This window comes from Azolla caroliniana, unplaced genomic scaffold, assembly GCF_043228905.1.
Source record: "Azolla caroliniana isolate FFs.n. ecotype wild unplaced genomic scaffold, voAzoCaro1.0.p SCAF_7, whole genome shotgun sequence".
NCBI lineage: Eukaryota > Viridiplantae > Streptophyta > Polypodiopsida > Salviniales > Salviniaceae > Azolla > Azolla caroliniana.
In genome coordinates, this window is record NW_028230442.1 from 12,562,595 (window position 1) to 12,577,587 (window position 14,993).

Consider the following 14,993-nt stretch of genomic DNA (forward strand, 5'->3'; position numbering starts at 1 on the left):
GGCTCCCGTAGCGTGGAAAGGAAAGTATCCGGAATGTGATGTGCAGAGACATCGTCGGCCAGTTGTCGGTAGAGATCCTGAAACTGGATCGTGAACTGGGCGACCGTCTCATGAGGTTCTTGGCTCATAGAAAACAACTATCGGAGTAGTTCGCGCTTCGGAACTTCGCGGTGAAATAATTCTAGAAACTTTGTTTGGACATCCTGGAACATTGTGACCTCCCCCAAATCGAGGCCGGAATACCATCGAGTAGTCGGGCTATCGAGGGATAGAGCAAATTCCGCAATTTTGGACGACTCAATTTCGGCAGCCAATAAACGCTACGTCGAGTGGTTGGCTTGCCATGTGGACACGAAAGCACGGGTGTGTGATTCCGCGTCGGGGCCGTCTGTATATCGTGGGTAAGGGTAAGGCATGGTATCGAGATCCGAGTCTTCAGGTAAAGCCGGAAAAGGGTGAGGGTCAGGTTGGGTGACCTCTGGAAGGCTTGGCGGGGAAATCGGTGCAGAATCAACTCGCGACTGGGTATCGGGTGGCCAGGATTGCAACCTGTTGCGTTACAAGCTCAACATTGGCCGGATCGGTTGTGCAAGCCGAGAACCGGATCGGTTGGGACCAATCGGTTAGGCTAGACCAGTGCGTAAAACAGATATGTAACCCAGTACGCAAACCGGTGCGTAACGGGAGGCCGTATCGGTGCGTAAACCGAAAGGCCGTTAGAGAGATATTCCTCATAAGGAATAATTTTGGGAGTGAGTGTCGAGGCTCATTTATGAGCAGTCAAATACTGGCAGTACTTGTGCCAGCCCGATTGTCAGGGCTTGTATAAAAGGTGCTCACTAAGCACGGTGTATGTACAGATTGAGTATTATTTTGAATTGAGTTTCTGTGTTCTGCTCGGCTAAGTTTTTTCTGTCCTTTTGTCTTTTTCTTTCTTTATCTTTTGAATTACAAGATGACTTCTCGACTAAACCATAAGGAAACAAACGAAGAAATTATAAGTAAGGAAGATTTTTTAGATGTCCTTAACCGGTTCGTTAAAATGGAAAAATGGGTGAAAGAAATTGAAGCTGAAAAACAAAAAGATAAGGAAGAAAGAGAATTGCTTATTGCTGAAGTAGCGAAACTTAAGGTAGATAACGTAAACCTTCAAAAACGAATTAAGGACCTTGAAACATCTAGGGAAGATGGTGAAATATCTTCTCTAGAGGATATTAAGGACGAGATAAAAAAAGTTAAAGAAGAGGTTAAAAGTGATATGGAACTAGCAAAAACTGGGTGGGTTGATGTAGTAAAACGTAATATTAAAAAAGAACTAAAGGACGAAAATATTGTAAACACTACCCTCGAGGAGGAAAAAATGCGTCAAGCTCGACGCCTAAATGTACGAGTTACTGGGCTCAAGGAAGGGGCATCTCCCGACGAAGATGCACAAACCTTGGGTAAAATGTTGGGATATGAAGCCCTACCAATCACTAAAACTTGGAGGGTAGGGCGTGACACCACTAGGAAAAGAGCTTTAGTTCTTCAATTTAAGGACTCGGAATCTAGAATCGCCTTTTTTAAAACGAGACCAATTCTTCGAGGATTGGGCGGGGAGCCCATCTACCTCGATGAAGACTTGACCAAGATGCAAATTGAGCATCGTAAAACTTGTATGCCGCGAGTCATACAAGCTCGTAAAGAGGGGCATCGTGCCTTCTACCGAGACGGACGGGTCATAATAAATGATCGCGCTGCCAATTGACGGCGTGTGGCCCATGTGACAAATAATAGACTTAGGATGAGTTTAGGATGAGTTTATGGAATTGTAACGGTGCACTTTGGACACACCCTGGCCGTCTAGAGGAGATTTTGAGGGTATCTGATATACTTTTTTTGGTAGAAACACATCAAAGTCCAAATCGAGGATTACCACGAGTTGATGGTTTTCGTTGGGAATCTGTCTTTAGACAAACCTCACGTCGACACACTACTAGAGGGTCTGGAGGGGTTGCGATATTATTTCGGAGAGAGATACATAGTAGGATAGAAATACTAAAGAAAGACCCAGAAGCCCGTTTTATGTGGGTGAAAGTACTCACTAGCAAAGATTAGGTGATATTTATTGCCATTTGTTACTTCCCCCCGAAAGGATCTCGGTATAATATGGCTGGAGTGGCGAGTATAGTTGATGAAGGAACGCCACATGGGCCTTCTCCATACGAACCTTTATCGGATGACATAATCCGATATTCTTCTCAAGGGGAAGTCTTCCTTGTAGGAGATTTCAATGCGAGAACCCAATCCCGCCAATGCACAATATTTCAGATGGATAGAAACCTAGAAATGGTGAATGTCGACCCTTTAGCCTTAGGCATAACACGTACATCAAAAGATCAAGGTGCGGACGCCACAAGCTTTGGCCATCATCTGCTTGAACTTGGAAGCCGACACCAGATGATCATATATAATGGCTTAGCCAAGTGGCCGGGCTCGGAAGAGCTCACATGTTTCCCACATGGAGGAGGGGAAAGCACAGTTGATTACCTAATAGGACGCCCTGAAGCTACCCACATGGTTAGCTCCTTCCGGGTGGCCCCATGCCCCATTAGCGCAGACCATAGCTTCCTATACTTTGAGCTAAAATGTGACGCCTCCCACGCCACCAACTCTAGTAAACCAACCCATCGCACTATAATACATTTCACGCATGAGCTCGCTGACATCTATTCTCGACATGTTCAAGCGCATCTCTCCTCTTTTGATTCTTCCTTGCCTTTAGAGCACCTCACTACAGAACTCACACACATCCTCCACTCAGCAGCAACTAGTAGCTTCCCATACACGAAAGACTCCAATCATAGTAGAGTTGGGTCTATGCCACAGAACAAGTGGTATGATGAGGATTGTAGAGAGTTGTATAGACAACTTAAAGTATCGCGGCTTAGTGGTACTATTTCCTCAGTACATGCTCGCAAAGAGATGCGCAAGATGACACGTCGTAAAAGACGGGCTTGGGAAGCATCTCAATATTGGGAACTCTACCATATGCTCATGAGTAGGGATTGTGCCCTCGCATGGAAGAGGCTACGGGAACCGAGACCACAAACACCCATCGAGGATCCCAATATTTGGCACACATATATTGAGAGACTCTACCATGTCCCGAACCAACCACCCATTCCAATGCCCTCCACACCTCGACCTACCATGGGGACACTTTTCACGACCTCTAGGGTCACGAAGGTCATCAAAAAATTACAACATAGGAAATCCATGGACCACACAGGATTGTGTGCCGAGCACATCATATATGCTCGAGAGTGCTTAGCCCCCCTTCTCGCTCTAATCTTCAACCGCGCCCTCGCCGAGGGTTTTCCACCACAATGGGCCATGAACACAGTGGCCCCTATACATAAAGGAGGGGACTCAATGGACCCAAATACATATAGGACCGTTATGATAGGTCATACGCTCGCTAAACTATATGGTGCAGTAATGGAAGCGGAGCTCAGTGATTATATGGAAACATTAAGTCTTCGAGCACCTGAGCAAGCTGGCTTTAGACGAGCCTTCTCCACTATTGACCATATCTTCACACTCAGGTGCTTAATTGACCAGACAATGGCTCGTAAGAAGAAACTATATTATTGCTTTGTGGACTTTCGCAAGGCCTTTGACACGGTTCCTAGGGAAAGGTTGTTTGATAGACTTAAGAGCTTGGAGATACCAGATGACATGATCTGGGCCATTTATGCCCTATATGAGCAAGTCTCTGGGTGTGTAAGATGCCCAGGTGGCCTATCCGATTGTTTCACTAGCACCATTGGTGTAAAACAGGGTTGCCCCCTATCACCGACTCTTTTTGGGATCTACATTGATGAGATCACTGATTTTATTGCTCGTAAGGGAGGCAAGGGAGTAGCTATTGGGGAGACGCAAGTTAGTCTCTTACTCTACGCAGACGACATTGTCTTGCTCTCAGAGTCGGAACACGACCTACAAAAGCATCTTAATGCCCTGGATGACTTTTGTACACAACGAGGACTGGTAGTGAATTTAGCGAAAACTAAAGTCCTTATCTTTCATACATCGTCCCGAGTTAGGAGTCAATGTCACCTAATCCTCTCTCATAAACCAGTTGAGGTAGTGGGATCGTATGTATACTTGGGAGTCACCTTTAGTGCTCGCTCAGGTAAATTCTCGATGACCCAGGCAGCCAAAGATAGGCTAACGAGAGGGTATGCATCCCTCTCACTCTTAGAGAGACAATGCCATCAGGCATACTTTCAAGAGCCACGGACTAAGGGATGGCTTTTTGACTCATTAGTGACCCCGTCCCTCATGTATGCATCAGTAGTATGGGCTCCAGGTTTACCATCTTTCATGTGGACGCAATTAGAGAGACCTTTAGTGACGATGTTATCACGTCAACTCCGAAGCAAATCGACAGTACCACATGACATTATTAGAGCTGAGTTCAGTCTACCCCCGATGTTAGTAGAAGCACTCTTTCAAGTGGTAGTTTTTATTCATCGGATACATAGCCAACCACAAGATAGGATATCCCGTCGAGCCTTTGAGGCGTCTCGATCTTTATATGTGTCTGGCGACACTAGCTCTTGGTATAGCATCGTGGTGAGTTGGCTCCGTGCGAACGGCATAGACATTAATAACCTACCTCCCCTTAAGTACAACCATGGGACTGATCAAACTTTAATCTCTCACGAAGATCGTAATAAAGTGATACGCCAAGAAATATGGCAAATTTACACTCGATACAAATGGATCACCCCACGAGAACCACTCCCATCTAAAATGGTGTACTATAAGGAACACTTCTTGCGCTTCTCTACGCTAGGCTTTATTACACGACCAAGATATTTAGATACATTCTTATCAAATGCACTAAGGGTGGCCATTGGACAACTTAGGATATCATCTCACCAACTTGAGATTGAGAATGGTCGGGCTAATAGAGTCCCTAGAGAGGAAAGGTTATGTAGGTTATGCCACATAGAGATAGAGGATGAGTATCACTTCACATGCAAATGCCCAACTTATGCCGAGATACGAGCGGAATACCAAGACATACTAGGACCCTCTCCCACCCTCTCCAAACTATTAGATACCCCGAATGTAAAGAGACTAGGTAGATATATCTTAGACCTAAAACAACATAGGGAGAATAAATTACAAAGTGCTAACGATAACCCTCTTAGTATTCATCACCATGTAACTAGTGTAATTTTTCAGGAACAAGGGGAGACGATGAATGTGGATACACTTACGCCGCTCGGCCTCTCCCTTGAGGAAGCAGAAATGCAAAGAACAACGAAACGCCCTCGAATGTTGGGCTTCAAAACAAGTCAACGTGGAGTAGACAAGATTAAGAAGATAAGGGAACGTGAGCTACGTCGACTAGAAGCTATGGTTGGGGTACCTCTTACATGGGGACCACGGGCCACATCCACATCGCAACCCTTTGACCTTCCGCTTCTCTTCGAGAGACTTGGATGGAAATGAAAATAACAATTGTATAACACCATTTTCATTGTAGTAGAACATGTTTCTATATAAAACATGTTTGTTATTTTTTAGAACTATTTAGCTTAAACTCTATTTTTCATCTTATTTTTATTTTTACTTCGATGAATGGGTAAATATCCCATTTTTGTTGTAAACCATTTGTCTCATGGGCCAATTTTGGCCTTAGAAGACGTTAATATATCTTTCTTTCTTTCTTTCTTTCTCTCTGTCTCTCCCGCGTACTGTGTATACCCTAAGCTCTCCATTAAACCTGTGTATTTTCTGTGTTCGGTTTTCTATTGCTTCCGCACGTATTCTTTTACATGGTATCAGAGCGCGAGGGTTGAGAACCTCTACAACCGACATAGCTTGAAACAAAAACCAACCAAGAAGAACAAGTAAAACTGATGGATAGAGGCATGGCTAGCTCGCTTTCGACGGAGAAGCTTCACAAAATCAACTACACATCTTGGTCCTACAAGATGCACTAGTACCTGCTCAGGCACAGTTACTAGAGCTATGTCGATGGAGCAAATGACACAGCACCCGAATCGACACACAGAGATTTCCGGGCATGGGAACAGTCGGCGAGCAGAGTACTATACTCCTTCGCGTCTTGTGTGGGCGAGTAGCTCCTAAGCTACATTCGGGATGCGAAAACGCCAAAGGATGCTTGGGGAAATCTGAAGAAGATCTTCGTCGCAAGCACCACAGCCAAGAAGCTTCAACTCTGACAGGAGCTGAGCAACCTACGACAACGCGACTTGTCGATGGCTGATTACACCTTGAAGATTAAAGATATATGCGACTCCTTAGCCTCCATCGATATGAACATCGAGGAAGGCGAGATGGTGTAGATTTGTCTCAGGGGACTAGCATCGAAGTTCGGAGTGTTCCGAACTGCTGTGTGTACACGGGAGAATACGTCGTCATTTTTCGACTTACAATCGATGCTCCTTATAGAGGAGAACCACGCGGGTGCGTCGACAAGCATGTATACCGACAACAAGATGTTGTACACAGAGGGAGATAGGCCCCGTGGTCATGGTAGACAAAGTGAGTCGGTACGCATTGGAGGCGGCCGACGGGATCAAGGAAGAAGGCACCGAAGTGATGCCGACAGTAATTCCGGACCCTCCAGAAACAGGGGGAGTCGAGGCGACGAGAACCGGCAAGTGAAATCCGCCGTAGAATGCTGGTACTGTGGCAAGAAAGGCCACAGGGAGAGCGAGTGTTGGAAAAAGCGCGCCGATTCGGAGAGAACCGGGTCCGGATCAGGTTCTGGACAGACCGACAAAGGAAATCGGCAACGATCGCACTACGCCGAAGGATCCGAAAAAGGGTCAGTCTTCGTGATGAGACACGAAGCGAACTCGATAAAGCAGTCCACCCCGAAATCGGACGAGGTGTGGTACGTCGACTCTGGCGTGTCAAACCACATGACGTGCCACGAGGAGTGGTTCTCATACCTTGAGAAACCGACGCAACCGGGAATAGTCGCCACCGGAGACGACACTCCGCATCTGATCGCGAATGTCGGTGAGGTTCCCGTGAGCCATGTCGAGCAGAAAGGCGAACTCATGAACGTGTCACACGTCCCGACAATCACAAAGAACCTGGTGTCGGTCGGGTAGATCGTCGACCAGGGGATGCAGGTTTGGTTTACACATCTCGGGTGCTTCATCGAGGAAGAAGGCCGTGTTATTGCGCAAGGGCGCTTAGACGGGAGGATGTTTATCCTCAACTCTAATGACGGTGGCACTGCAATGTTCGCGAAAGAACAAAAAGTCGAGTCGGATATCGACTTATGGCACAAGCGGATAGGCCACGTCAACTATCAAAGGCTTTAGGACCTGCAATCGAAACAGGTGGTGTTCGGATTGCCCAAATTTAGTGGCCGGAAGGCACAAATTTGTGAAGCCTACCAGGTAGGGAGGCAACACCGACTTCCTTTCCCCAACGAGCGTGACCGGAGCTGGAACAAGCTCGACTTGATACATTCCAATGTATGGGGGCCGGCACAGAACGTTAGTCTTGGCGGGAGTCGATATTTCGTCTCCTTCATCGACGACTATACGCGGCACACGTGGATCTACCTCATCGAGAAGAAGAGTGAAGTCTTCAACTGTTTCAGGGACCTCAAAGGGTTCGTGGAAACGGAAACAAGCTGAAAGATCAAGTGCCTACGGTCGGATGGCAGAAAAGAGTACTTTTCCGGTCAATTCAACGACTATCTGCAACAGATGGGAATTCGGCGCGAATTCAGTTGTAGATACATGCCAGAGCAAAACGGTGTGGCCGAGAGGAAAAATCGGTCGATTGTGGAAGCGGCACGAACCGCGGTATACATCCATAATCGGATCGGAGAAAAAGTGTCGGCGCATGAGCTGTATTTCGGAAGAAAGCCGAATCTGCGACACTTGAGAGTTTTCGGTAGTATTGCGTATATGCATGTGCCGAAAGAGAAACGGAGGAAGTTGGATGCGAAAGCCGAGAATTGTATCTTGGACGGCTATTCAGACGAGCAGAAGGGTTATAAGTGTTATAACCCTCGCACCAAACAAGCGCGCGTGAGCCGTGACGTTGTGTTTGACGAGTCTGCATCCTGGTACTTGCCTTCGACTCCGGACCTCCCCTCCAATCCGAGTTTTGATGATGAGGTCAGTGAGGCTGAGATGCCTCCGGATGAGCCTGAAATCAGGACCCGCGAAGAGAGTCCGATTTCATTTCGGTTAAGCGGACCGAATGGACGACTGGGTCGGTTCGACCAGTCTGATGAAGAGCCGACGAGTAGTGGAGACTCGGTCGTGCATTCCCTGTGTAGGAAGCCGAGGAGACGGCTTATGCGCAAGGAAAAAGGGAAGAAAAAGGTGTCGGATTAAGGCATGGATAGGAACGAGTCGGATTGATGCGAGTCTGACTCCGAGGGAAGCGATGACGAGTCTTCAGGATCGAAGTCCGTGTCAGCTAAGAAAGCCTCAATATCGGCTAATGAGCAATTACACCGATCTACCCGCCAAAAGAACCCTGTTGTGTGGTTCTGTTACAATGAGTACATGGCGCATCATTATGCGTACATGACGCGTGTAGCGGAAGTGCGTGAGCCGGAGAGCTATGCAGAAGCGGCGAAGGACACGAATTGGCGTGCCGCAATGGAGGAAGAGATGCGCGCACTGGCTGAAAATGAAACCTGGGACCTGATTGACGCACCGACGGGTGTAAAGACGATCAGATGCATGTGGGTGTACAAGGTCAAGTACAACACTGACGGCTCGATCAATCGATACAAGGCCCGGTTAGTAGCGAAAGGCTACGCGCAGAAACACGGCATCGACTACGGTGAGACGTTTGCGCCGGTCGCGAAGATGACGATCGTCTGTGTTTTGCTCGCGGTAGCTGCGGCAAAGGGATGGCACTTACATCAGATGGATGTAAAGAATGCATTCCTGCAAGGTGAGCCAAGCCCCGCGTGCTTGGAACGCGAAGATCACGCAACGATTGCATCGGATGAGCTTTGCGACATCAAAATCGGACTCCTCACTGTTCATTTGGAAAGGTCGACTCGGGTCGGTTAGTATTTTGCTTTATGTTGATGACTTAGTCATCATCGGCGCCAACCTAAGTGAAATCAACCGCGTGAAGCTCCAGCTTGCGGCATCATTTGACATGAAGGATCTGGGGGACCTTCATTACTTCCTCGGGATCGAAGTGATCCGCACCCCCTAAGGCATACTGATCAGCCAACGACATTATGTGTTGAGTATGCTCTTCAAATTCGAGATGGCCGACTGTCGGTCCATCTCGACTCCTCTTGATAGAACCGTCAAGCTTCGCCCCAATTCCGGAACGGTATGCGACCCGACGAGGTTCCGACAGATAGTCGGAAGCCTTATATACGTGACCATCACCCGACCAGATCTCAGCTACCCCGTCGGGGTGATTAGTCAATTCATGGCGCAAACTACCGAGGAGCACCTTTAGTGTGCGCAACATATACTTCGGTATGTAAGCAACACTAAGGATCGGGGGCTACTATATCGGGCCTATACTGCCGCGCAGTTGGTCGGTTACACCGATGCTAATTGGGCCGGAAACGCCGGCGATCGCCGATCCACGTCCGGTTTTGCGTTCTCTCTTGGGATTGTCGTGATCGTGTGGAGTAGCAAGAAACAATCGACAGTTGCGTTGTCGAGCATTGAAACTGAGTATCAAGGAGCGGCTGTCGCGACATCCGAAGCCATATGGTTGAAGCGACTACTTAAGGATTTGCAAGTGGAGGTATCTGATCCAACGACAATCTACTACGACAACCTCAGCAGCATCCAGCTAGCTAAGAACCCCATTTTCCACGCCCGGACTAAGCACATTGAGGTGCACTACCATTTTGTTCGCGGGGGTGTACTCTCCGGTGAAGTCGAACTTCAGTATGTTCCGACGGATCGGAAGACCACCAACATCTTCACCAAGCCTCTTGGTCTGGACAAGTTGCGGCAATTCTCGGGTGCGCTTGGGTTGCATCACCTCGACGTGCCGAACTTGAGGGGGAGAGAAGACGTCCCGAATGACCACGGAAGGGGGAGAGAAGTTCCAGAAGACCGTGACGGCGAGTTGGATGACGAATCCGATTTCGGATCAGCTGAAGAAACCGAGGGCGGATCCACGGAAGAGTCCGAAAGCGGACATAAGGGGAGCAGTTGAAAGGAAGAGCCGAAGCCAACCAAGCGTGGGTGAGACGAAGCCATCAAGGGCCAGAAGACCGCAGACGAATTGGAGACAGCCAACTTGGACGAGAGTGAAAACCGATCAAAGGAAGCCGAGTCGGTTCAGATGTTTGATTCGGATACGCTGAATCAACCAAGGGCCAAGCGGAAGAGAAGGCAGCAGAAGAGGCGCCAACACCACAATAGCAAGTTGAGAAGGGTCATGTGAGCAGACAAGCCGACCGGAAGGGTCGAGGAGCGCGAGCAAGGCGTGAAGCCAGAAGGAACCGGAGCGTAGATCCAGAAGAGCGGATGGAACCTCAAGTTGAGCTTGAGGGGGAGTGTTGAGATACAAGCTCAACATTGGCCGGATCGGCTATGCAAGCCGAGAACCGGATCAGTTGGGACCGATCCGGTGCGTAAAACGGACCAGTGCGTAAAAAGGCCGTTAGAGAGATATTCCTCATAAGGAATAATGTTGGGAGTGAGTGTCGAGGCTCATTTATGAGCAGTCAAGTACTGTCAGTACTTGTGTCAGCCCGATTGTCAGGGATTGTATAAAAGGTGCTCACTGAGCACGGTGTATGTACAGATTGAGTATTATTTTGAATTGAGTTTCTGTGTTCTCTCTCTGTCTCACCCACGTACTGTGTATACCCTAAGCTCTCCATTAAACCTGCGTATTTTCTATGTTCGGTTTTCTATTGCTTCTGCGTGTATTCTTTTGAGCCCACAGGCTATCGGTATCAAGGGGTCGTGTTACGTGGAGGCTTCTTCTACACCGAGAAGACGTTAGGGGAACGGGGAGCGTACATTGGCTACAACTTGGTAGACGTAGACGTAGCTCGGTTTACGAGTAACGTGGAGGCTTCTTCTACACTGAGAAGACGTTAGGGGAACGGGGGGGGGAGTGTACACTAGCTACAACCCGGTAGACATAGACGTAGCTCGGTTTACGAGTACATGGAAATACACAGATGAAGGAACAGTAAGAGAGAGATTTATATTAAATGAAAAAGCTCACAATGATTACAGTACAAGGCTCTCAACAAGAAACAATTTTGTGTAGAGCTCCGTGCTACGATATTAATCCTACTAAATAATCTATGTATATCTCTCTCCCCGAGGTATGCAGGTCTCGGCTGATATAGTTTTCTTCTTTACACAAAGCCGAGCCGTCGGCTGATTCTGAGGGCTCAAAACTTGACTATTTTAGTTCTACCTATTTCCTCACCTACTTTTCTACCTACCGATGAGTTTACATATTTTGTTTTTATATTTCTGGCCTATGGACAACAATCCTCGAGTGGTAGGCGGCATTTTTCGCAAGGTGGATGGCACTCTGATTATCACAGTAGAGTCAGAATTCTTCCTACCGAATTCCCAGTTCATTGATAAACTCTTTCATCCATATGATTTCCTTGCCAACTTCCGTTGTGGCCATATACTCGACTTCCGTGGTTGACAGAGCCACGGCCTTCTGCAACTTCGATTGCCACGAGACAGCTAACCCTAGCATGAGTCATTACGTATCCAGATGTGGATCAGCTGGTATCTTCATCAGCCGACATGTCTGAATCCGTGTAACCTTCCAATGTGGGGTTACTTGAGCCGAAACAAAGACACATATTCGAGGTGCCTCTCAGGTACTGAAGTATCCACTTCACAGTAGCCCAATGCTCTCTGTCGGGATTGCTCATATATTGGCTGACCACTCCGACTGCGTATCCTATGTCCGGCCTAGTCAAACCATTACATACATTAGGCTTCCAACTGCCGAGGCATAAGGAACCTTTTCCAACTCGGCCTTTTCTGTTCTCGATTTCGGACATTGGTCTTTACTCAACTTGTAGTTCGTCGGTAGTGTCGACCCGACCGGCTTCGCATCCGACATGTTGAACCGTTTAAGCACCTTTGTCAAGTACTTCTCTTGTGACAGCCATAGCAATTTTTTCGACCGGTCCCAGATTATGTGCATCCCCAATATCTATCTCGTCGGACCCAAATCTTGTTGGGAATATGTCCCTCTAGTGGGAGGAGTCGACTATCTAGGAGTAGCTGACAATCGATAACTACGAGGAGCCGACTGATCGGACCAAGGAGAGCCGATAGTCGAAGACAGGGAAGAACCGACTGTTCGGAAATAGCCGACAGTTGAAGAGTCGAAAACAAAGTCAATTGTTTGTTCTTTCTAATAGGTTGATTATTATTATTGTACTGATAATAGTAGTGATAATATGTAGTAGGGGCTACATGTGTAAATAGCCCATACAATGTATTAGTATAAATACATTTAGGGCAAACGTGTGCGTGTGTGTGTAGAATAGAAGTAGCGCGTGAGCGTGTGAGACAAAGAGTGAGTGAGAGCGGCGCCATCGCTGTGTGCATAATAGCAATCGCCAAGGGCCCTGCGTGGCTGATACACTCGAAGGAGTGTTGTAACATTATGTGTTGTATATCCACTATACATAGTGAAGCTCTGTTCCCGTAGTTTTCTCCCATTTTAGGGTTTCCACGTTAAAACTCTATGCACCATTGTTGTCTTGTTTTCTGGCATATCTGTGATTTGTATTTCAGCACAGTTCTCTTATTGAGATTTGAACGAACGATTTCCCGACAAACTGGTATCAAAGCTTGAGGTGCAAGCATGGAAGGAGCTGTGAGCGGTTTCCCAGGTATGATAGTTCTAAACTCATAGAACTATGCATACTAGAAGATAAAGATGGAAGACCTTCTCATCGTGAAAGATCTGTACGAGCCAGTCGACAGAGCAGATATACCCAAGGGCTATTGGAGTCGGATTGGAAACTTCTAAACAAAAATGCAGTGGCCACCATCCGAGAATGCGTCGACGTAAGTGTCCTTCAACATGTGGCGAATGAGACAAATGCCCACGACATGTGGTAGAAGTTTTCGGGTCTTTATGAGAGGAAGAACGCACTGAATAAAACCTCACTGATGAGAAAAATCGTAAGGCCGAAATACAGAGGTGAGAGCATCGTCGAACACATCAACACGTTCATGGGGTATGTAAACCAACTTGCTACAACTAAGTTCCCCCTGGATGATGAGATGCAGGCCATTTTGCTGATGTGCACACTACTGAATAGCTGGGAGAACCTGGTGGTTACTCTCAGCACCTCTTGTCAAGAAGAGAACTTGTCTCTACAAACAGTGAAGACAATCATCCTAAATGAGGAGGAAAGAAGGAAGGACAAGGGAGTCCTGGCTCAATCGGAGTCGAATGTAACACAACATTCGGATAGAGGAAGGAACCGACAAAGAAGTCCACCAAGGAGAGAAAAGTTCCAAGCCAGATCGAAGTCCAGAGCTAAGCTAGTGTGCTTACACATGAGAAAAGACAAGGGTGTCAGAAACAATGTCGAACCCAAGAAGATTCCTGATGAGAAGAACACTTCTGCCATTGCTACGAGCAATGAAGAACTATTGTTCATCTAAGAACAGACAAGTGCAAATCTTGCAAGTGAAGAATGCACTTGGGTGATTGATTTCGGGGTATCGTTCCACATAACTCCGTCGAGAGAGTATTTCTCGACTTACATAGTCGGAGATCACGGTTATGTGAAGATGGGTGATAGTGGAGAGTGCAAGATAACCGAAGTCGGAAGTGTCTACTTGACGACGTTGACAGGGTGTCGACTGACTCTAAAGGATGTTCGACACATCCTTGATATCAGATTGAATTTGATATCGACTAGAAGGTTAGATGACTAAGGCTATAGTGGTAGTTTTCGGAATGGCAAGTGGAAGTTCTGCCGAGGGAATCTTATAGTGGCCCGAGCACATAAAGAAGGCACATTATATATATAATGCATGCCCGACTGTGCAAATCGGAAGTAAATGTGCCAGCCAACTCGGCAGGAGAGATATGGCATAAGAGGCTACGCAACATGAGTGAGAAAGGCATGCACCTACTAGCCGGCCAAAAGCTTCTACTAGAAGTCAAGGGAGTGCACCTTGAGAAGTGCGTCGACTGCTTAGTCGGAAAGCAGAGAGCAGCTTTCCACACAAGACCACCGAGAACAAGAGAAGTGCCACTGGAACTGGTGCTATGTAGATGCTCCATCGCATCAAGGTGGACAATACTTTGTCACGTTTATTGACGAATATAGTAGGAAGACATGGGCCTGCATGGCACTCAACCATCTCGTCCTGCATGGCACTCAACCACTTGCGGCTGTGGGTGTCTTTCTTTGCTTCTTCGAAGCTTTCCGGCTCCCCCTCATTGGTCAGCAATATGTGCTCTAAACGTAGGTGAAAAAACCGAACACCTTCAAATACCGATAAGACACGTCTTTACCAGTCCATACCTTTTGCGGTGAATCTCCTTCCAAGGGTGTTGAGGGTGATTTGCTTATCACATAGGTCATTTTCATCAGCGCCTCAGCCCAGAACGTCTTGGGTAACTTTGCATGTGCAAGCATACTTCAGACCCTTTCCATTATGGTCTGGTTCATTCTCTCGGCCTATCTGTTTAGCTCTGGTGTCTTCGGCACAATAAATTCGAGCCGGATTCCCTTCGACTGGCAGTACTCCTCGAATTGTCCCTGGTATTCGCCTCCGTTATCTACTTGAACTACCTTTAGCTTCCGGCTGGTTTCCCTTTCCACTCTCGCGTGGAGCTCCTTGAAGACGAACAACACTTGATCCTTCATCTTCAACGGTGAGACCCACAACTTCCGGTTGTGTTCATCTATGAACGTCACGCAGTATCCGGCATGTGACTTCGTGTCCACTTGACACACATCGGTATGCACCAGC

The 14,993-nt window shown here is 47.4% G+C and overlaps 1 protein-coding gene across 1 annotated transcript; it reads left to right on the forward strand.

Moving 5' to 3' along the window:
* Positions 1 to 986: 986 nt before the first annotated feature.
* LOC147861986 (uncharacterized) lies at positions 987 to 1,761 on the forward strand. Its single transcript, XM_087322673.1, has one exon. The coding sequence runs from the start codon at positions 1,043 to 1,045 to the stop codon at positions 1,745 to 1,747; it is 705 nt and encodes a 234-aa protein (XP_087178799.1). The 5' UTR covers positions 987 to 1,042; the 3' UTR covers positions 1,748 to 1,761.
* The last annotated feature ends 13,232 nt before the right edge of the window (positions 1,762 to 14,993 follow it).